Below are 24,168 nucleotides of genomic sequence, written 5' to 3'. Positions count from 1 at the left end.
CTTCACTATTATTCTACAGAAAATGTAGAAAATAGTAAAAATAAAGAAAAACCCATGAATGAGTTGGTGTGTCCAAACTTCTGACTGGTACTGTATAAATATATATTTTATGTTTAGTTCACATAATATAATTTAAAAGTATGCATTAAGATGTCTGTGATATATTACATGTGGTAAAACAAATGTAGACATAATTATATGCATTTTCATAGCTTCCAAAATATATTTTCAAGGTTGGGCAGTGCCAAGATGGAGGCACGGCGGCATCAGCCTAGTGCCCCTTAAATACATCTAGTGTATATATAAATCAATGGTCCTGTACGGCTGCAGACTCCGTCGATTCAAGGAGGAACTGAGATGAGCATCACTAGGCTATCAAATAAACAGCACACATAGACCTACCGTTTCAATAGGGAGCCGTTACCCGTCTCTTGAAGTAAGTCTATTTAAATGCATATGTTTTTATCTCTGAAATATAATATCTGTTTAGAAGAAAAGGATGGGTTTGCATAGGCGTATATTGACAACCCACAATAAACACTGCTGAGTTGAACCGCTATTCTGTGATGCCAAGTAGAGAATTTCTGTTTGCATGACATGACAATCCCGTTGTACCCGAGTTTTCGCTTGTTTTGTGTTCGCTGTCTTTATAATTGGTTATGGGAATGTGTAGGCGTAACGGGACTGCTCATATAAACTATCGCTGCCACCAACTGGTTCTCATTGAATGAAAGCAGGATAGCAGATTTCATCATGACGCAATCTGTGTTATTGTCGGAGCATCATAGCCAATAACACGCTCATTGAGACTAATATACTGATACTAATTGGATGATTGATTCACATACTAGCCTATATTTTTCCAATGATAGGTTATGTATTTTCTTCATGTCTGCATCCTATAGCCTATAGTCTTAGACCGAAGGCGGTTTGTTGACGCCTCGATCAGTTTTACAAAGAACAGCATCACTTAGGCCTACAGCAAGGGCAGTGGGTGGTTTTGCGTGTGTTTGTTAACTGTGGGCTATGTGACTGCATTGACAACACAGTCTCACAATCAATTCGTGCATATATGTACAAAATGCATTTCAGAAAATTTCGTGCGTTTTCAGCAAATTTCGTGCGTTTTTAGCAAATTTCGTTCGTTTTTGTGCGTTTTTCTGGCTTAATTCGTGAGAAAAGACACGAATTTATGTGCTTCTTAATTCGTGCGAAAAGACACACATTTAACCAGTAGGCTACACACAAGCCTTTTCAACAACCATATAGACGTGATAGTTTATATTTAATTTTTGTTCTTAAACTCGATGTAGGATCAGGCAAAATCCCTTGAGTTGCGCAACTTATGAAGGTTTGGTCCTCGGTTGGTTGCCATGTGTCCATATCGAGTGGTGTGGTCATGATGTCTAGGTCCGCTTGTCAACGGATGTGGAAAGCATAGTGCAACCTAGGAGTTTGGTTTCTAGTTTTGAGTCGGTTGATCCACTTCCATCTCTGACACGTGGAAACCGGAGGGGGGAGGGAGGGGGTGCACTCCACACATATGCGCGTAGGCCGGAGGGGTCCAGGCGCGGCCGGCCAAAGTTGTGGGCCCCATGGTTGCCCACTTGTAGATTGACCCATTGGTTGGGTTAAAGAGTCGTCTGTCCGTAGGGTGGGGGTTAGGGTTAGGTCCAGTTGGAGTTAGGGTTAGGTATAGGTAGTAGAATGTTTAAGGTTAGGGTTAAGGTTAGGGTAAGGTATAGTCGGTATATGGTTGTTGCAAAGGCTTGTGTGCCTACTGGTTAAATTCGTGTCTTTTCGCACGAATGAAGTAGCACATAAATTCGTGTATTTTCGAACGAATTGAACCACACAAAAATGCACAAAAACTCACGAAATCTGCTGAAATACATTTTGTACATATATGCGCGAATTGGACGTGAGGCTGGGCTGGCATGGAGGACATGCTCAACAACGCTGTGCTTCTAGAGAGCCTTAGCTTTGATCTGTTTGATCTTTTAGCTGTTTATTGTGTGAGTGTGTGTGTTCGTGTGGTGAGTGCAAACTGATTAAAGGCATTGATCTAAGCAGGGCAAGGCTATCTCTGTCACTATCCAGGCATTAACATACACCCCAAGTCTACTAAGCAATAATTTATAGCTTCAACATTATTGAATTATCCCTGACCAGTAGTGTGTGTGTGTGTGTATGTGTGTGTGTGTGTGTGTGTGTGTGACCGTGAGTCAGACTCAGATCAGCATTGTTATGAAGATCAAGGTCTTTCTCTTCCTCATCTTCATCCTCCTCTTCCGCCTCCTCCTCTTCCGCCTCCTCCTCTTCCTCATCATCCTTTTCCTCCTATTACTCATGTTTATCCTCATCCTCCTCTTCCTCCTCATCCTCTTCCTCCTCTTACTCATCATCCTCTTCCTCCTCCTGCTCCTCCTCCTCATAATTAAAGGTCACTTTCTCATGCTTTCTGACAGTGTGGGAGTACAGTTTCCTTGTTGTCAGGGTAACAAGAGCTTCTTTGTCCTGGGTTCCTTCCTGGTTGTGTGTCAGGTTTATATCCCCTGAGTGTGCTCTTGGTCTGAAAACAGCCATAAGTGGTGTATCTCAATAGTCTCAAGTCCCTCCTCTCTCTACATATCATTCTTTACCAACACTGACTGATCTAAGACTGTGTGTTTCACATCAGTGCAGATGAAGGAAAGGATAGAAGGATAGTCATCTTTTTAGATTGGGATCTATGTACAACTGAACTCCTTAAAACCTCTTAGATGTAAAGTCCCCTGTTTAGGGGACCCATGGTTCTGGTACCGGTTCTAACTGACATTTTCGATTATAAATCGATCTGTGGACACCGTAGATCCGAATGGCTTGCACTGAGCGTAAGCCCTGGTTCCCACAGACCCGGTAGTATTTCTGAGCCTGTGTTACCTAGGATGTGAAATCTAAAACCATCTGAAACTGTCCATCAACTCCTGGCTGATTCCTAAGTCACTGCCACTGACAAAGCACTGCAAACTATACACCGTAGTGCAGCAGGAGGGAGTGGTTTCATCACTGTAGCGCATTCAGAGATCGATTCATAGCCATAAATCTAAAACAATTCATAGATTTGTAAGAAAGAAACTTTCTGTTGTCATAGACAGACAAGATTAATATGAGATGAAAGATGAGTTCCTAACAAGTCCAGGAAGCCAAGCTAAAGCTCTGGGAGACGTTCACAGAGATGGGAGCAGAAGTTTTGATCAAGAGAGACCTTTAGAAATATGCAATTTTTCTCTCACACTAAACATACAAATATGTATTTTACAGTTATGAGGAAGGTGAAATTGTATAGTTAGTCATTTTATAATTTGATTATACTATATTTAGAAAGCATATAAGTCGTTTCAAGCCTTATTCATACAGTTCTGTTGAATAGGATATACACCATATCAAATATTTGATATTTTTACATTTGTATCATATTTGTACTGTGTACTTGAGCTTGTGTCGTCAAAAGTGACTACTCTACATTTGTATCATAGTTGTACTGTGTACTTGAGCTTGTGTCGTCAAAAGTGACTACTCTACATTTGTATCATATTTGTACTGTGTACTTGAGCTTGTGTCGTCAAAAGTGACTACTCTACATTTGTATCATATTTGTACTGTGTACTTGAGCTTGTGTCGTCAAAAGTGACTACTCTACATTTGTATCATATTTGTACTGTGTACTTGAGCTTGTGTCGTCAAAAGTGACTACTCTACATTTGTATCATATTTGTACTGTGTACTTGAGCTTGTGTCGTCAAAAGTGACTACTCTACATTTGTATCATATTTGTACTGTGTACTTGAGCTTGTGCCGTCAAAAGTGACTACTCTACATTTGTATCATATTTGTACTGTGTACTTGAGCTTGTGCCGTCAAAAGTGACTACTCTACATTTGTATCATATTTGTACTGTGTACTTGAGCTTGTGTCGTCAAAAGTGACTACTCTACATTTGTATCATATTTGTACTGTGTACTTGAGCTTGTGTCGTCAAAAGTGACTACTCTACATTTGTATCATATTTGTACTGTGTACTTGAGCTTGTGTCGTCAAAAGTGACTACTCTACATTTGTATCATATTTGTACTGTGTACTTGAGCTTGTGTCGTCAAAAGTGACTACTCTACATTTGTATCATAGTTGTACTGTGTACTTGAGCTTGTGTCGTCAAAAGTGACTACTCTACATTTGTATCATAGTTGTACTGTGTACTTGAGCTTGTGTCGTCAAAAGTGACTACTCTACATTTGTATCATATTTGTACTGTGTACTTGAGCTTGTGTCGTCAAAAGTGACTACTCTACATTTGTATCATAGTTGTACTGTGTACTTGAGCTTGTGTCGTCAAAAGTGACTACTTTACATTTGTATCATATTTGTACTGTGTACTTGAGCTTGTGTCGTCAAAAGTGACTACTCTACATTTGTATCATATTTGTACTGTGTACTTGAGCTTGTGTCGTCAAAAGTGACTACTCTACATTTGTATCATAGTTGTACTGTGTACTTGAGCTTGTGTCGTCAAAAGTGACTACTCTACATTTGTATCATAGTTGTACTGTGTACTTGAGCTTGTGTCGTCAAAAGTGACTACTCTACATTTGTATCATATTTGTACTGTGTACTTGAGCTTGTGTCGTCAAAAGTGACTACTCTACATTTGTATCATAGTTGTACTGTGTACTTGAGCTTGTGTCGTCAAAAGTGACTACTCTACATTTGTATCATATTTGTACTGTGTACTTGAGCTTGTGTCGTCAAAAGTGACTACTCTACATTTGTATCATATTTGTACTGTGTACTTGAGCTTGTGTCGTCAAAAGTGACTACTCTACATTTGTATCATAGTTGTACTGTGTACTTGAGCTTGTGTCGTCAAAAGTGACTACACCTCAGAAATGTATTTTTTTAAATATCAGAAAGGTGAGATTTGAACCTTCTTGGAGTATGCAGCATTACTAGTTATTGTTATGTAGATTATATTTATTGACATTTAACTAGTTAAGAGCTAAAGGATGTAGGAGAGAGTGGGGTAAGTTAAGAGATTTTTGACTTTTAGCATCACTTCTTCAAGGGAAATGTATTCTTCCTAACAAATATATCTACGCATATTTCAGGATGTTGTGTATCCCAGTAAATAATCTAAATTCATCTAAACGTTACAGTTTTGAAAACATAGCTGGTCCAAAAAAGTGGTCTCTTGGCACAGCTTACCTGGGTTTGGGGTAAGTTGAGTCATGGAACAGGGTAAGCCGCCTTTCTGTACTGAATGAAATATTATCGCTACATTTTTAAAACCATGACTATCTTCATTACCTAAACACAATTCAACACAATCACAATCGCTTTTTTGTCTTTTATACAGTAACAAACACTTTGTAATTTAAAAAAAACTTTTAACATACAGTAGGCCAGGTCCTGTTGTTACCTCATATCCCAGCATTAATGTCTTGCATTAAGCCTGGGCAGAAAACACTTCAATTTGCTCAACTTGCCATTGGCTCAACCATTTGCTCAACGTACCCCATGGTCATTGGCTCAACTTACCACAAGGCAAACATTTAGACTATATTAGCCCATGCAGCTACAATGATGCAAACATGCTAGGTTTAGGTCCTCATATTGAAGCTGATAGAGAATCCAAATGATGTATGGAACACTTTTAAACTGATCTACTTTGGTTTAGACACTTGCCTCATGAAACCTCTAACACAAATTAAATTGACTTTACCTAACCACTTTTCCGATGTGGCTTCTTCCCTCACGGACTCCATGAAATTATGACCTCTTCCTAAATATTTGGTAAAATTATACATTTTGTGAATGGTTTCCTAGAAACAAGGGTGGCTCAACTTACCACATTGGCTAAACTTACCACACTTTCCCCTATAGGGTTGTTTGATGTTGAACCTCAGCTAGTACTTGATCAATGAAAATAATTGCTTGGTTAGGCCTGGGTGAGCAGAGTAATCAGGACAGACTTTGGAACCATGTTTACCACCTACATTCTCCTACACAGACAATACATCAGTTCTATCAGAGTTCTATAGCTCCTGCATATGTGTGTGTCAGATAGAGATCCCTAATCTCAAATGATACACTGCGCTACTGTTCACCACAAACACATAGGCCAATGAGGATGGAGGTTGGCCAGGGATACTGTAGGAGAGAGAAGGAGAAGAGAGGATAGGAGAGGGGGAAAAGAGAGGGGCGGGAGAGAGAGGAGGGGGGAAAAGAGAGGAAATGAGAGGAGAGGAGAGGAGAGGAGAGGAGAGGAGAGGGGAGGAGAGGAGAGGAGAGGAGAAAAAGAGGGGAGGAGAGGAGAGGAGAGTGGAAAAAGAGAGGGGAGGTGGAGAGAGGAGAGGAGAGAGGAAGGAGAGGGGTGAGAGAGGAAAGGGGAGGAGAAGAGAGGAGAGGGAAAAGGAGAGGGGAGGAGAAGAGAAGAGATGTGAGGGGGAAAAGAGAGCGGAAGAGAGGAGAGGATAAGAGAGGAGAGAGAAGGTGAAGAGAGAAGAGGAGAGGAGAGGAGAAAAAGAGAGGTGACAAGAAGAGAGGTGAGAAGAGGAGAAGAGAGGAGTGGAGATGGAAAAAAGAGAGGGGAGTTGGAGAGAGGAGAGGAGAGGAGAAAAGAGAGGGGAGGTGGAGAGAGGAGAAGAGACAAAAGGAAAGGTGAGGGGGAAAGATAGAGAAGGAGAGGAGAGGAGAGGAGAGGAGAGGAGAGGAGAGGAGAGGAGAGGAGAGGAGAGGAGAGGAGAGGAGAGGAGAGGAGAGGAGAGGAGAGGAGAGGAGAGGAGAGGAGAGGGAAAACCCAGAGGGGAGGTGGAGAGAGGAGAGGAGAGGAGAAGAGAGGAGAGGAGAGGGAAAACCCAGAGGGGAGGTGGAGAGAGGAGAGGAGAGGAGAAGAGAGGAGAGGGAAAACCCAGAGGGGAGTGGGAGACAAAAAGCAAGAAAGAAAGGAGAGGAGATGAGAGACAAGGAGACATGGGAGCAGATAATAGAGAGAGAGAGACAGAGAGAGAGAGAGAGACAGGGGAGCAGACAACAGAGAGAGAGAGAGAGAGACAGGGGAGCAGACAACAGAGAGAGAGACAGAAGCGATGGACAGTAGACAGGGAGGAGAAGGCACACAAGGGCAGGTGAGGAAAGGGGGAAAGTGGAGGACAGAAGGGGAATATATTAGGACAGGATGAGAGATGCTCTAGTCCAGCTGGTAGTGACAGTCTCTGCAGGGTGTCTGGTGTACTATGCAGCCAGTGCCAGGCCCTCCTAGCTGGGTCACTCTCTCTTCCTCACCATCTCGCCATTCCTGGAGAGGAGTGTTTGGCTGTCTAATCAGTTGTCTGAGCTAGCCTCCCCAAACCTTGACCCCTTCTCTCAGCCTCTCCATCTCCAACATAAGTACCTCCACCCCTGTAGAACCCCTTACTCTACCTGTCTCTCAACCCCCACCCCATTCTCCCTTTGAAAGGCAACAGCAATTTGTCCCACCACTTTCTGTCCTCGAAAAGCAGGAGGCCTCTTTTCCCCATCACTCTCCCAACCTCCACCACATAGCAAAATCCATTCCTTCATCCTCCCTGTCCTGTCTTAAAAGGCACCATCTCCTTCAAAAGTCTAAGTCTCCCACCCACCAGATTCCCCCATCCTTATGCCCATAAAGTGATTCCTTCTCTCAGTAGCACCCTGACTGCAGAAAGTGAATATCTGATCTCTGATAGATCTCCATGTTTCTCATGTCTCAGTCTCCTGGAGCATGCTGCTTGTTGCAGCGCCAGTGTTGTGGGTTTGATCCCTCCTGCTGGGCCACATACTCTGTTAATGAACAGTAAGTTATCTGTGATGGAGGTCTGATTGGCTCCCGTGGCTAAGCCTCACATCCAGAGAGACGGGGCGTCACACAGTCCTTCTCCCAGAGCCCCAGGGTCCCAGGCAATGAGGCTTACAGCATGTTAAAGCCTGCTCCCACTGACAATGACTCAGAAAGCTTAATGATACCAGTGGGCCATTAGACGAGTAGTGGTGCTAATGGCCCACTGTTTGGTTTCATACAGAGCTGCCAGCATAGAGATGACTCTGGCAGTGATGGAATGGGAGGGTAGGAGTGTTTATGTCTGTATGCTGGTGAATGTGCACTTCTCTGTGCTTAAGTTTTCATGAGTGGGAACACGTGTGTGTGTGTGTGGGGGGGGGGGGTCTGACATCAGCACATGATGTAAAGATAGACTTGCATACACAGAAGCCATCTGGATGGATGCACAGGCACAACCAGCAGTGTCTTTATATATGTATCATACACAATCACAACAGTAGCTGCACACACACACACACACACACACACACACACACACACACACACACACACACACACACACACACACACACACACATACACACATATCCACCTGCGCTTAAACACAAAGGTTCAGCTTAACTTCCTTTCCCCTTTTGTCCCAGTACTAATATATTATTTACCAGATAAACAGATCTGGAAGACAGATGGAGCACCTGGCCCTGTGTGTGTGTGTCTGGTGTGCGTGTGTGTGCGTGTGTGTGTGTGTGTGTGTTTGTGTGTGTGTGTGTGTGTTTGTGTGTGTGTCTGGTGTGCGTGTGTGTGTGTGTGTGTGTGTGTGTGTGTGTGTGTGTGTGTGTGTGTCTGGTGTGCGTGTGTGTGTGTGTGTGTGTGTGTGTGTGTGTGTGTGTGTGTGTGTGTGTGTGTCTGGTGTGCGGGTGCATTCATGTGTGTGCATACGTGAGTTTGTGTATGAGGAAATGCCAAGTTTGTCAAACATGCCACAGGAAATGTAAACATCTCAGGGCGAGCGCAAGACCCATTGAGGGTACATCAGTCATCTTGGTAGTGCTTCTCTCTACTTTTATATTTACTATGTTACGTCTAGTCTATGAGACCAGGCTGTAAAACTATCTCAGCTTCGATGCGTCGAGTGGACCAGGTCAGTTATGTCGTATTTTAGAACCTCATGGCTAAGCATGACTAGCACCTCCATGGCTGTGCTCTGTGACACTTGTCACTCAGTGTTGTCGTCAAAATGTCTTCCCCGGTCTGTCTTCTTCTAGTTGCTATTTTATTGTTCCTCTTACTCCAGCGCTCTACTCTGCCTCGGTCTTGTTAAATCAGCTTTGGTGTGTGTGAACTGCATTGATCAGCAATGTTGCATAGAAGAGAGACTGGGAGAGTAGAGGCTGCTGAGTGTGAAAACCATGTTTTTGATACCATTCCATTCACTCCATTCCGCTCATTACTATGAGCCGTCCTCCCCGCAGCAGCCTTCACTGGAGTGGGGAATCATTTTGCAAGACAGAGAGAGAGAGAGAGAGAGAGAGAGAGAGAGAGAGAGAGAGAGAGAGAGAAAAGCAAACTGAGTTGTTTTGAAACTGATATGAATATACAGGTTTATGCACTGAGCCAAATTAATGAAGGGCATTTGAGGACTCTTCTGGCCTGAAAACCACTTTGAGGTCAAAAAGGGATGGGAGAGAGAGAGAGAGAGAGAGAGAGAGAGAGTCACAATTCCCCCAGTCTGTGACCAGGAGGACATGGCTGTACGTGTGGGTTTGACAGTTGGGCAGAGCGACAGATTGAGTTTCCTGTTTTTATTCAGTTGTGTCGAGATGCAACAGTGTACCTCTCTCTTTCTTCCCCTCTGTCTCTCTCTCTCGCTCTCTCTCTCTTTATCTCTCTCTTTCTCTCTCTCTCTTTTTCTCTCTCTCTTTCTTCCGTTCTGTCTCTCTCTCGCTCTCTCTCTCTTTATCTCTCTCTTTCTCTCTCTCTCTTTTTCTCTCTCTCTTTCTTCCGTTCTGTCTCTCTCTCTATCTCTCTCTCTTTCTTTTTCCCCTCCTCTCTCGCAATCTCTCTCTCTCTCTCTCTCTCTCTCAGTCTCTCTTTCTCTCTCTCTTTCTCTGTCCCCCCCCCTCTCTCTCTCTTTCTCTGTCCCCCCCCCTCTCTCTCTCTGTGACACATTCAGATTAGAAGAAAAGATGTACACTTGGCATTGTACTCAGATCAGAACCTGACACAGTCTCTTTAAGCATGTCCAGTGTGTGCGTTATTGTGTTTATGTCAGAGAATACACACAGACACACGTGATTATTTTGCTTTGAAACATACTTTTCTTTTTACAATATGAGAACTGAAACCTACTCTTACCCCTTGTTCTCTTTAATCATAAAGGAGAGTTACAGTCAGGGGGTGTTGAGGTGCAAAGTGTTCTGAATGTTATTTCTGAGTGTTGATTCTAGTGGGGTTAATTGACACCACCTGCAGTGAATAAATTAAAGTGTTCTTTGAGTCGCAATGGTCATAAAGGGTTTACTTTTAATTCAAACACATTCACTTAGACATAGGATGTTATGTATTGTGTGGCTGTAGGATTGTGACGCAGAGAACATGACTCATAGCCAGTCAGCTAGTGGCCGAGTGGGAGCGATAAGACACAGCTTATCAAATCGGGATCAAGGCTGGGTTGTTTTTCTGGTGGAATGCCTCTTTATATAGAGGTGTGGAAACACTGAGCAGAGGTGAGAGAACGGCGTGAGATTCGTGTTCATACAGACTTCTTATACCATGTAACAGTCAGATAAGGAACTTGTAAAGACAATCTAATGTATTTCCTCTGGTAACAACCCTTGTTGCAAATACTGCAGCAGTGGCACACAGATACACAATCAATGGCTTTTCTTGAGCATTTATTTGTTAGCCTGCTTGAAGCCTGCTTGAGACATTTTGTTCTTGTTCCAGTACTTCCTTGAAGTACTCACTGATCTGATGATAAACAAGGAGTGAAAGGAGTAAAAGCTAAATCATTTCTTTCACCTATTCAGTCATGTCAGAGGATCTGTGATTATTTCCGGGACCCATCCAATCTTTTAGAATATGCTGGGAGGAAGGAAGGAGCAAAGGATTCTGGGAGCTTGGACTGCTTTTCGTGTTGTGTGTAGCAGGTGTTCTCTCTGGCCGGGACAGACTGGGATGGGTGCCTGTTTGCATGTGTGGTTATGCGTGTGTGTGTGTGTTGTAGTATCTTTTTTTTTTAAACTGTTGCTGGGCAAAACACTATGCCACAGGAGGCTGCTGAGGGGAGGACGGCTCATAGTAATGTCTGGAACGGAGCAAATGGAATGGCATCAAACATGTGGAAACCATGGAAACCGTGTGTTTGATACCATTCCACTGATTCCACTCCTGTCATTACCATGAGCCCGTCCTCCCAAATGAAGATGCCACCAACCTCCTGTGGACGACGCGTAATGATAATTAGACAGCATTAGTTCTATGACACAAAAGATGAAGTGTAGATTGCCTTTTCTTCTCTCTCACGCTCTGTCTCTTCCTCTCCGTCTGTCTCTTGGCTCCCTGCAGCTGTGTGGAAAGTCACATTTCCCCTAACTCAGCCTCTTCACACTGCATGTGTTAGCACTTTTACAGACAGAGAATAGAAATCAGCCACCACAGGGCACAGACAATTATAGAGTTTCTCCATCATTGTGTTCCTCCTCTTCCACCAATCACTCACTGTTGTCAGATGAGTTTCTCCATCATTGTGTTCCTCCTCTTCCACCAATCACTCACTGTTGTCAGATGAGTTTCTCCATCATTGTGTTCCTCCTCTTCCACCAATCACTCACTGTTGTCAGATGAGTTTCTCCATCATTGTGTTCCTCATCTTCCACCAATCACTCACTGTTGTCAGATGAGTTTTTCCATCATTGTGTTCCTCCTCTTCCACCAATCACTCACTGTTGTCAGATGCTTTCTTTTCCGAAAAGCCAAAGATTCCTACAACTTCACACACATTCCCTGGAGCACAGTGTCCCTCCGGGCCCTGAAGCTTGGAGTTTTCCCTCTCAGCTCACCCATCTCTTCATGAAAGTTTCCGAGCTGTTGAATATTTCAATAGGTTGTTAGGAATCAGGAACAACGATTATAGAGGAGCACCGACTCTTACGCCAGAATGGAAAGCCAACTTTAAAGTATAGATGTAAGACTACTTTAAAGTATAGATGTCGATGTAGGATTGATGAGCTGAGTAGTACATAAGAGGGGCAGCTGTGTTGTGGTGACATTGTGCTACTCATGACACTGTTTAGCAACAGTTCATGTGTCTCACCTTGATTCAGCAGAGTGGGAAGGGTCACGTAGATAACAAATAATGATCAGGTGAAGTGTGTGTCCACCATCCACTCTAACCATTCTGTTTCTATGGTGACGGTGGCTAATACCTTTGTTGTCATTATCTCTCTTTTCCTCCAGCTCCATCGCTAAGAGACCAGAGATGAAGAGACCGTCACACAGGAAATGATCATTCCAACACACACAGGGATCTGATCTTTGTGTGAGGAGGGCGTGTGGTGTCTGTTCTTAACCCCCTCCACCCCTTACCCAGAATCCTCTTCTCCAACCCCTCAGACCCCTAACCCCTGACCCCCAAGCCATGATGTCGGGGAAGGGGAAGGTTAGCCCGCGTCACCGGCCATGGTCCGTATACCGTGCTAACACCTTTGACCACTCTGCTGAGATGATGGGACTGACACTGGCAGGTAAGGGCCCGTTTACTATAGTTACTGTAGTTAGACTATTTCTTATTGCCCACTGAGATGATGGGGCTGACACTGGCAGGTAAGGGCCCGTTTACTATAGTTACTGTAGTTAGACTATTTCTTATTGCCCACTGAGATGATGGGGCTGACACTGGCAGGTAAGGGCCCGTTTACTATAGTTACTGTAGTTAGACTATTTCTTATTGCCCACTGAGATGATGGGGCTGACACTGGCAGGTAAGGGCACATTTACTATAGTTACTGTAGTTAGACTATTTCTTATTGCCCACTGAGATGATGGGGCTGACACTGGCAGGTAAGGGCCCGTTTACTATAGTTACTGTAGTTAGACTATTTCTTATTGCCCACTGAGATGATGGGACTGACACTGGCAGGTAAGGGCCCGTTTACTATAGTTACTGTAGTTAGACTATTTCTTATTGCCCACTGAGATGATGGGGCTGACACTGGCAGGTAAGGGCACATTTACTATAGTTACTGTAGTTAGACTATTTCTTATTGCCCACTGAGATGATGGGGCTGACACTGGCAGGTAAGGGCCCGTTTACTATAGTTACTGTAGTTAGACTATTTCTTATTGCCCACTGAGATGATGGGGCTGACACTGGCAGGTAAGGGCACATTTACTATAGTTACTGTAGTTAGACTATTTCTTATTGCCCACTGAGATGATGGGGCTGACACTGGCAGGTAAGGGCACATTTACTATAGTTACTGTAGTTAGACTATTTCTTATTGCCCACTGAGATGATGGGGCTGACACTGGCAGGTAAGGGCCCGTTTACTATAGTTACTGTAGTTAGACTATTTCTTATTGCCCACTGAGATGATGGGACTGACACTGGCAGGTAAGGGCCCGTTTACTATAGTTACTGTAGTTAGACTATTTCTTATTGCCCACTGAGATGATGGGACTGACACTGGCAGGTAAGGGCACATTTACTATAGTTACTGTAGTTACACTATTTCTTATTGCCCACTGAGATGATGGGACTGACACTGGCAGGTAAGGGCACATTTACTATAGTTACTGTAGTTAGACTATTTCTTATTGCCCACTGAGATGATGGGGCTGACACTGGCAGGTAAGGGCACATTTACTATAGTTACTGTAGTTAGACTATTTCTTATTGCCCACTGAGATGATGGGGCTGACACTGGCAGGTAAGGGCCCGTTTACTATAGTTACTGTAGTTAGACTATTTCTTATTGCCCACTGAGATGATGGGGCTGACACTGGCAGGTAAGGGCCCGTTTACTATAGTTACTGTAGTTAGACTATTTCTTATTGCCCACTGAGATGATGGGACTGACACTGGCAGGTAAGGGCCCGTTTACTATAGTTACTGTAGTTAGACTATTTCTTATTGTCCACTGAGATGATGCAGGCTGTCAAAATATGCATGTGCATAATCTTGCCTTGTTAGTCACTGTAGCTGTAGTAAAGAAACAGTTTCTCTGTGTTGTTGTAGGTAACAGTCAGGACCCAGATGAACCGGTGTTGGAGTTCAGCCTGGGTGAGTGTGGTGATGCTGAAGTCAACTTCTCACTGCTGTTCAATTGTCTTTGATATATACAGTGCATTCAGAATGTATTCAAACCCCTTGACTTTTTACACATTTTGTTAGGTTACAGCCTTATTCGAAAATCTACACACAATAGCCCACAATGACAAATGTTAGCAAATTTATTAAATACCTTATTGACATAAGTATTCAGACCGTTTGCTATGAGACTCGAAATTGAGCACAGGTGCATCCTGTTTCCATTGATCATCCTTGAGATGTTTCAACAACTTGACTGGAGTTCACTTGTGGTAAATTCAATTGATTGGACATGATTTGGAAAGACACACACCTATTTACATAAGGTCCAACAGTGGACAGTGCATGTCAGAGCAAAAACCAAGCAATGAGGTTGAAAGAATTGTCCGTAGAACTCAGAGACAGGATTGTGTCGAGGCACAGATCTGGGGAAGGGTACCAAATAATGTCTGCAACATTGGAAAGTCCCCAAGAACGGAGGGGCCTCCATAATTCTTAAATGGAAGATGTTTGGAACCACCAAGACACTTCCTCGAGCTGGCCGCCCGGCCAAACTGAGCAATCACGGGAGAAGGGCATTGGTCAGGGAGGTGACCAAGAATCCGATGGTCACTCTGACAGAGCTCCAGAATTCTTCTCTGGCGATGGGAGAACCTTCCAGAAGGACAACCATTTCTGCAGCAATCCACCAATCAGGCCTTTATGGTAGAGTGGCCAGACGGAAGCCACTCCTCAGTAAAAGGCACATGACAGCACTCGTGGAGTTTGCCAAAAGGAACCTAAAGATTAGTCTGAAGGAAACCTGGCATCATCCCTACGGTGAAGCATGGTGGTAGCAGCATCATGCTGGATCATGCAGGATGTTTTTCAGCAGTGGGGACTGGGGGACTAGTCAGGATCGAGACAAAGATGAACAGAGCAAAGTGGTCCACACTGATCTTCACCACACTGACCTAACCATAACGCTCTACACTATGTTTACCTAACCATTACGTAACCATAACGCTCTACAACATGTTGACCTAACCATAACGTAACCATAACTCTCTACACCATGTTGACCTAACCATTACGTAACCATAACGCTCTACAACATGTTGACCTAACCATAACGTAACCATAACTCTCCACACCATGTTGACCTAACCATAACACTCTACACCATGTTGACCTAACCATAACGATCTACACCATGTTGACCTAACCATAACGTAACCATAACGCTCTACACTATGTTGACCTAACCATATCGTAACCATAACGCTCTACATCATGTGGACCTAACCATAACTCTCCACACCATGTTGACCTAACAATTACGTAACCATAACTCTCTACATCATGTTGACCTAACCATAACGTAACCATAACGCTCCACACCATGTTGACCTAAACATAACTCTCTACATCATGTTGACCTAACCATAACTCTCTACATCATGTTGACCTAACCATAACTCTCTACATCATGTTGACCTAACCATAACACTCTACACCATATTGACCTAACCATAACGCTCTACACCATGTTGACCTAACCATAACGTAACCATAACGCTCTACACCATGTTGACCTAACCATAACGTAACCATAACTCTCCACACCATGTTGACCTAACCATAACACTCTACACCATATTGACCTAACCATAACGCTCTACACCATGTTGACCTAACCATAACGTAACCATAACGCTCTACACCATGTTGACCTAACCATAATGCTCTACACCATATTGACCTAACCATAACGCTCTACACCATGTTGACCTAACCATAACGTAACCATAACGCTCTACACCATGTTGACCTAACCATAACGTAACAATAACGCTCTACACTATGTTGACCTAACCATATCGTAACCATAATGCTCTACACCATGTTGACCTAACCATATCGCTCTACATCATGTGGACCTAACCATAACTCTCTACACCATGTTGACCTAACCATAATGCTCTACACCATGTTGACCTAACCATAACGCTCTACACCATGGTTGCCTAACCATTACGCTCTACACCATGTTGACCTAACCATAACGTAACCATAACGCTCTACACTATGTTGACCTAACCATATCGTAACCATAATGCTCTACACCATGGTTGCCTAACCATTACGCTCTACACCATGTTGACCTAACCATAACGTAACCATAATGCTCTACACTATGTTTACCTAACCATATCGTAACCATAACTCTCTACACCATGTTGACCTAACCATAACTCTCTACACCATGTTGACCTAACCATAATGCTCTACACTATGTTGACCTAACCATATTGTAACCATAACGCTCTACACCATGTTGACCTAGCCATAACACTCTACATCATGTTGACCTAACCATAACGTAACCATAACGCTCTACATCATGTTGACCTAACCATATCGTAACCATAACGCTCTACACCATGTTGACCTAACCATAATGGAACCAATATGCTCTACACCATGTTGACCTAACTATAACGCTCTACATCATGTTGACCTAACCATAACTCTCCACGCCATGTTGACCTAACTATAATGCTCTACACCATGTTGACCTAATCATAACACTCTACATCATGTTGACCTAACCATTACTCTCTACATCATGTTGACCTAACCATAACTCTCCACACCATGTTGACCTAACCATAACACTCTACATCATGTTGACCTAACCATAACTCTCTACATCATGTTGACCTAACCATAACACTCTACACCATGTTGACCTAACTATAATGCTCTACACCATGTTGACCTAACCATAACTCTCTACATCATGTTGACCTAACCATAACACTCTACACCATGTTGACCTAACTATAATGCTCTACACCATGTTGACCTAACCATAACACTCTACACCATATTGACCTAACCATAACGCTCTACACCATGTTGACCTAACCATAACGTAACCATAACGCTCTACACCATGTTGACCTAACCATAATGCTCTACACCATATTGACCTAACCATAACGCTCTACACCATGTTGACCTAACCATAACGTAACCATAACGCTCTACACCATGTTGACCTAACCATAACGTAACAATAACGCTCTACACTATGTTGACCTAACCATATCGTAACCATAATGCTCTACACCATGTTGACCTAACCATATCGCTCTACATCATGTGGACCTAACCATAACTCTCTACACCATGTTGACCTAACCATAATGCTCTACACCATGTTGACCTAACCATAACGCTCTACACCATGGTTGCCTAACCATTACGCTCTACACCATGTTGACCTAACCATAACGTAACCATAATGCTCTACACCATGGTTGCCTAACCATTACGCTCTACACCATGTTGACCTAACCATAACGTAACCATAACGCTCTACACTATGTTTACCTAACCATATCGTAACCATAACTCTCTACACCATGTTGACCTAACCATAACTCTCTACACCATGTTGACCTAACCATAACGCTCTACACTATGTTGACCTAACCATATTGTAACCATAACGCTCTACACCATGTTGACCTAGCCATAACACTCTACATCATGTTGACCTAACCATAACGTAACCATAAAGCTCTACACCATGTTGACCTAACTATAACGTAACCATAACGCTCTACACCATGTTGACCTAACTATAACGCTCTACACCACGTTGACCTAACCATAACGTAACCATAACGCTCTACATCATGTTGACCTAACCATATCGTAACCATAACGCTCTACACCATGTTGACCTAACCATAATGGAACCAATATGCTCTACACCATGTTGACCTAACTATAACGCTCTACATCATGTTGACCTAATCATAACACTCTACACCATGTTGACCTAACTATAATGCTCTACACCATGTTGACCTAATCATAACACTCTACATCATGTTGACCTAACCATTACTCTCTACATCATGTTGACCTAACCATAACTCTCCACACCATGTTGACCTAACCATAACACTCTACATCATGTTGACCTAACCATAACTCTCTACATCATGTTGACCTAACCATAACTCTCTACATCATGTTGACCTAACCATAACACTCTACACCATGTTGACCTAACTATAATGCTCTACACCATGTTGACCTAACCATAACTCTCTACATCATGTTGACCTAACCATAACACTCTACACCATGTTGACCTAACTATAATGCTCTACACCATGTTGACCTAACCATAACTCTCTACATCATGTTGACCTAACCATAACTCTCTACACCATGTTGACCTAACCATAACACTCTACATCATGTTGACCTAACCATAACACTCTACAACATGTTGACCTAACCATAACTCTCTACATCATGTTGACCTAACCATAACTCTCTACATCATGTTGACCTAACCATAACTCTCTACATCATGTTGACCTAACCATTACTCTCTACATCATGTTGACCTAACCATTACTCTCTACATCATGTTGACCAAACCATAACACCCTACACCATGTTGACCTAACCATTACGTAACCATAACTCTCTACACCATGTTGACCTAACCATAACTCTCTACACCATGTTGACCTAACCATTACTCTCTACATCATGTTGACCTAACCATAACACTCTACATCATGTTGACCTAACCATAACACTCTACACCATGTTGACCTAACCATAACTCTCTACATCATGTTGACCTAACCATTACTCTCTACATCATGTTGACCTAACCATTACTCTCTACATCATGTTGACCTAACCATAACACTCTACATCATGTTGACCTAACCATAACACTCTACATCATGTTGACCTAACCATTACTCTCTACATCATGTTGACCTAACCATAACGTAACCATAACGCTCTACACTATGTTTACCTAACCATATCGTAACCATATCGCTCTACATCATGTTGACCTAGCCATAACTCTCTACACCATGTTGACCTAACCATAACTCTCTACACCATGTTGACCTAACCATAACGCTCTACACTATGTTGACCTAACCATATTGTAACCATAACGCTCTACACCATGTTGACCTAGCCATAACACTCTACATCATGTTGACCTAACCATAACGTAACCATAAAGCTCTACACCATGTTGACCTAACTATAACGTAACCATAACGCTCTACACCATGTTGACCTAACTATAACGCTCTACACCACGTTGACCTAACCATAACGTAACCATAACGCTCTACATCATGTTGACCTAACCATATCGTAACCATAACGCTCTACACCATGTTGACCTAACCATAATGGAACCAATATGCTCTACACCATGTTGACCTAACTATAACGCTCTACATCATGTTGACCTAACCATAACTCTCCACACCATGTTGACCTAACTATAATGCTCTACACCATGTTGACCTAACCATAACACTCTACATCATGTTGACCTAACCATTACTCTCTACATCATGTTGACCTAACCATAACTCTCCACACCATGTTGACCTAACCATAACACTCTACACCATGTTGACCTAACCATAACTCTCTACATCATGTTGACCTAACCATAACTCTCTACATCATGTTGACCTAACCATAACTCTCTACACCATGTTGACCTAACCATAACACTCTACATCATATTGAAATAACCATTACGTAACCATAACGCTCTACAACATGTTGACCTAACCATAACGTAACCATAACACTCTACATCATGTTGACCTAACCATAACACTCTACATCATGTTGACCTAACCATAACACTCTACATCATGTTGACCTAACCATAACTCTCTACATCATGTTGACCTAACCATAACTCTCTACATCATGTTGACCTAACCATTACTCTCTACATCATGTTGACCTAACCATTACTCTCTACATCATGTTGACCTAACCATAACACTCTACACCATGTTGACCTAACCATTACGTAACCATAACTCTCTACACCATGTTGACCTAACCATAACGTAACCATAACACTCTACATCATGTTGACCTAACCATAACACTCTACATCATGTTGACCTAACCATAACACTCTACCTCATGTTGACCTAGCCATAACTCTCTACATCATGTTGACCTAACCATAACTCTCTACATCATGTTGACCTAACCATTACTCTCTACATCATGTTGACCTAACCATTACTCTCTACATCATGTTGACCTAACCATAACACTCTACACTATGTTGACCTAACCATAACTCTCCACACCATGTTGACCTAACCATAACACTCTACACCATGTTCACCTAACCATAACTCTCTACACCATGTTGACCTAACCATAACTCTCCACACCATGTTGACCTAACCATAACACTCTACACCATGTTGACCTAACCATAACTCTCTACATCATGTTGACCTAAACATAACTCTCCACACCATGTTGACCTAACCATAACACTCTACAACATGTTGACCTAACCATAACTCTCTACATCATGTTGACCTAACCATAACACTCTACATCATGTTGACCTAACTATAATGCTCTACATCATGTTGACCTAACCATAACTCTCCACACCATGTTGACCTAACCATAACACTCTACACCATGTTGACCTAACCATAACTCTCTACATCATGTTGACCTAACCATAACTCTCTACATCATGTTGACCTAACCATAACTCTCTACACCATGTTGACCTAACCATAACACTCTACATCATGTTGACCTAACCATTACGTAACCATAACGCTCTACAACATGTTGACCTAACCATAACGTAACCATAACACTCTACATCATGTTGACCTAACCATAACACTCTACATCATGTTGACCTAACCATAACACTCTACATCATGTTGACCTAACCATAACTCTCTACATCATGTTGACCTAACCATAACTCTCTACATCATGTTGACCTAACCATTACTCTCTACATCATGTTGACCTAACCATTACTCTCTACATCATGTTGACCTAACCATAACACTCTACACCATGTTGACCTAACCATTACGTAACCATAACTCTCTACACCATGTTGACCTAACCATAACGTAACCATAACACTCTACATCATGTTGACCTAACCATAACACTCTACATCATGTTGACCTAACCATAACACTCTACATCATGTTGACCTAACCATAACTCTCTACATCATGTTGACCTAACCATTACTCTCTACATCATGTTGACCTAACCATTACTCTCTACATCATGTTGACCTAACCATTACTCTCTACATCATGTTGACCTAACCATAACACTCTACACTATGTTGACCTAACCATAACTCTCCACACCATGTTGACCTAACCATAACACTCTACACCATGTTCACCTAACCATAACTCTCTACACCATGTTGACCTAACCATAACTCTCCACACCATGTTGACCTAACCATAACACTCTACACCATGTTGACCTAACCATAACTCTCTACATCATGTTGACCTAAACATAACTCTCCACACCATGTTGACCTAACCATAACACTCTACAACATGTTGACCTAACCATAACTCTCTACATCATGTTGACCTAACCATAACACTCTACATCATGTTGACCTAACTATAATGCTCTACATCATGTTGACCTAACCATACCTCTCCACACCATGTTGACCTAACCATAACACTCTACACCATGTTGACCTAACCATAACTCTCTACATCATGTTGACCTAACCATAACTCTCTACATCATGTTGACCTAACCATAACTCTCTACACCATGTTGACCTAACCATAACACTCTACATCATGTTGACCTAACCATTACGTAACCATAACGCTCTACAACATGTTGACCTAACCATAACGTAACCATAACACTCTACATCATGTTGACCTAACCATAACACTCTACATCATGTTGACCTAACCATAACACTCTACATCATGTTGACCTAACCATAACTCTCTACATCATGTTGACCTAACCATAACTCTCTACATCATGTTGACCTAACCATTACTCTCTACATCATGTTGACCTAACCATTACTCTCTACATCATGTTGACCTAACCATAACACTCTACACCATGTTGACCTAACATTACGTAACCATAACTCTCTACACCATGTTGACCTAACCATAACGTAACCATAACACTCTACATCATGTTGACCTAACCATAACACTCTACATCATGTTGACCTAACCATAACACTCTACATCATGTTGACCTAACCATAACTCTCTACATCATGTTGACCTAACCATTACTCTCTACATCATGTTGACCTAACCATTACTCTCTACATCATGTTGACCTAACCATAACACTCTACACCATGTTGACCTAACCATAACTCTCTACATCATGTTGACCTAACTATAATGCTCTACACCATGTTGACCTAACCATAACACTCTACATCATGTTGACCTAACCATTACTCACTACACCATGTTGACCTAACCATAACACTCTACACTATGTTGACCTAACCATAACTGTCTACACCATGTTGACCTAACCATAACTCTCTACACCATGTTGACCTAACCATAACACTCTACATCATGTTGACCTAACCATAACACTCTACATCATGTTGACCTAACCATTACTCTCTACACCATGTTGACCTAACCATAACACTCTACACTATGTTGACCTAACCATTACTCTCTACATCATGTTCACCTAACCATAACACTCCACACCATGTTGACCTAACCATAACACTCTACATCATGTTGACCTAACTATAATGCTCTACATCATGTTGACCTAACCATTACGTAACCATAACGCTCTACAACATGTTGACCTAACCATAACGTAACCATAACACTCTACATCATGTTGACCTAACCATAACACTCTACATCATGTTGACCTAACCATAACACTCTACATCATGTTGACCTAACCATAACACTCTACACCATGTTGACCTAACCGTAACACTCTACAACATGTTGACCTAACCATAACTCTCTACATCATGTTGACCTAACCATAACTCTCTACATCATGTTGACCTAACCATAACACTCTACATCATGTTGACCTAACTATAATGCTCTACATCATGTTGACCTAACCATAACTCTCCACACCATGTTGAACTAACTATAATGCTCTACACCATGTTGACCTAACCATAACACTCTACATCATGTTGACCTAACCATTACTCTCTACACCATGTTGACCTAACCATAACACTCTACACTATGTTGACCTAACCATAACTGTCTACACCATGTTGACCTAACCATAACTCTCTACACCATGTTGACCTAACCATAACACTCTACATCATGTTGACCTAACCATAACACTCTACACTATGTTGACCTAACCATTACTCTCTACATCATGTTGACCTAACCATAACACTCCACACCATGTTGACCTAACCATAACACTCTACACCATGTTCACCTAACCATAACTCTCTACACCATGTTGACCTAACCATAACTCTCCACACCATGTTGACCTAACCATAACACTCTACACCATGTTGACCTAACCATAACTCTCTACATCATGTTGACCTAAACATAACTCTCCTCACCATGTTGACCTAACCATAACACTCTACAACATGTTGACCTAACCATAACTCTCTACATCATGTTGACCTAACCATAACACTCTACATCATGTTGACCTAACTATAATGCTCTACATCATGTTGACCTAACCATAACTCTCCACACCATGTTGACCTAACCATAACACTCTACACCATGTTGACCTAACCATAACTCTCTACATCATGTTGACCTAACCATAACTCTCTACATCATGTTGACCTAACCATAACTCTCTACACCATGTTGACCTAACCATAACACTCTACATCATGTTGACCTAACCCTTACGTAACCATAACGCTCTACAACATGTTGACCTAACCATAACGTAACCATAACACTCTACATCATGTTGACCTAACCATAACACTCTACATCATGTTGACCTAACCAAAACACTCTACATCATGTTGACCTAACCATAACTCTCTACATCATGTTGACCTAACCATAACTCTCTACATCATGTTGACCTAACCATTACTCTCTACATCATGTTGACCTAACCATTACTCTCTACATCATGTTGA

The 24,168-nt window shown here is 42.2% G+C and overlaps 1 protein-coding gene across 20 annotated transcripts in view; it reads left to right on the top strand.

The window, feature by feature from the left end:
- Nucleotides 1-293: 293 nt before the first annotated feature.
- Nucleotides 294-24,168, top strand: part of LOC110504714 (inositol polyphosphate-4-phosphatase type I A) — a 54,370-nt gene continuing 30,495 nt past the window's right edge. For 9 of the 20 annotated variants that reach the window (XR_016494850.1, XM_090230338.1, XM_090230332.1 and 6 more), the window contains exons 1-3: nt 294-436; nt 12,296-12,582; nt 14,076-14,120. Coding sequence is in view for 17 of the 20 variants with exons in the window: in XM_090230338.1 (XP_090086464.1) it covers nt 12,477-12,582; nt 14,076-14,120 (151 nt within the window). In the remaining 3 variants the exon portion in view is untranslated. Of the gene's footprint in view, nt 437-8,772; nt 8,979-10,206; nt 10,564-12,295; nt 12,583-13,904; nt 13,926-14,075; nt 14,121-24,168 lie in introns of those variants that run through there. The other 11 variants (XR_016494851.1, XM_090230334.1, XM_090230330.1 and 8 more) reach the window with 3 other exon arrangements.

This window comes from Oncorhynchus mykiss, chromosome 3 (assembly GCF_057628025.1).
Source record: "Oncorhynchus mykiss isolate SJ-2025 chromosome 3, ASM5762802v1, whole genome shotgun sequence".
Taxonomy (NCBI): Eukaryota; Metazoa; Chordata; class Actinopteri; order Salmoniformes; family Salmonidae; genus Oncorhynchus; species Oncorhynchus mykiss.
The sequence above is the reverse complement of the archived record's forward strand: the minus strand, read 5'-3'. Positions and strand labels throughout refer to the sequence as shown.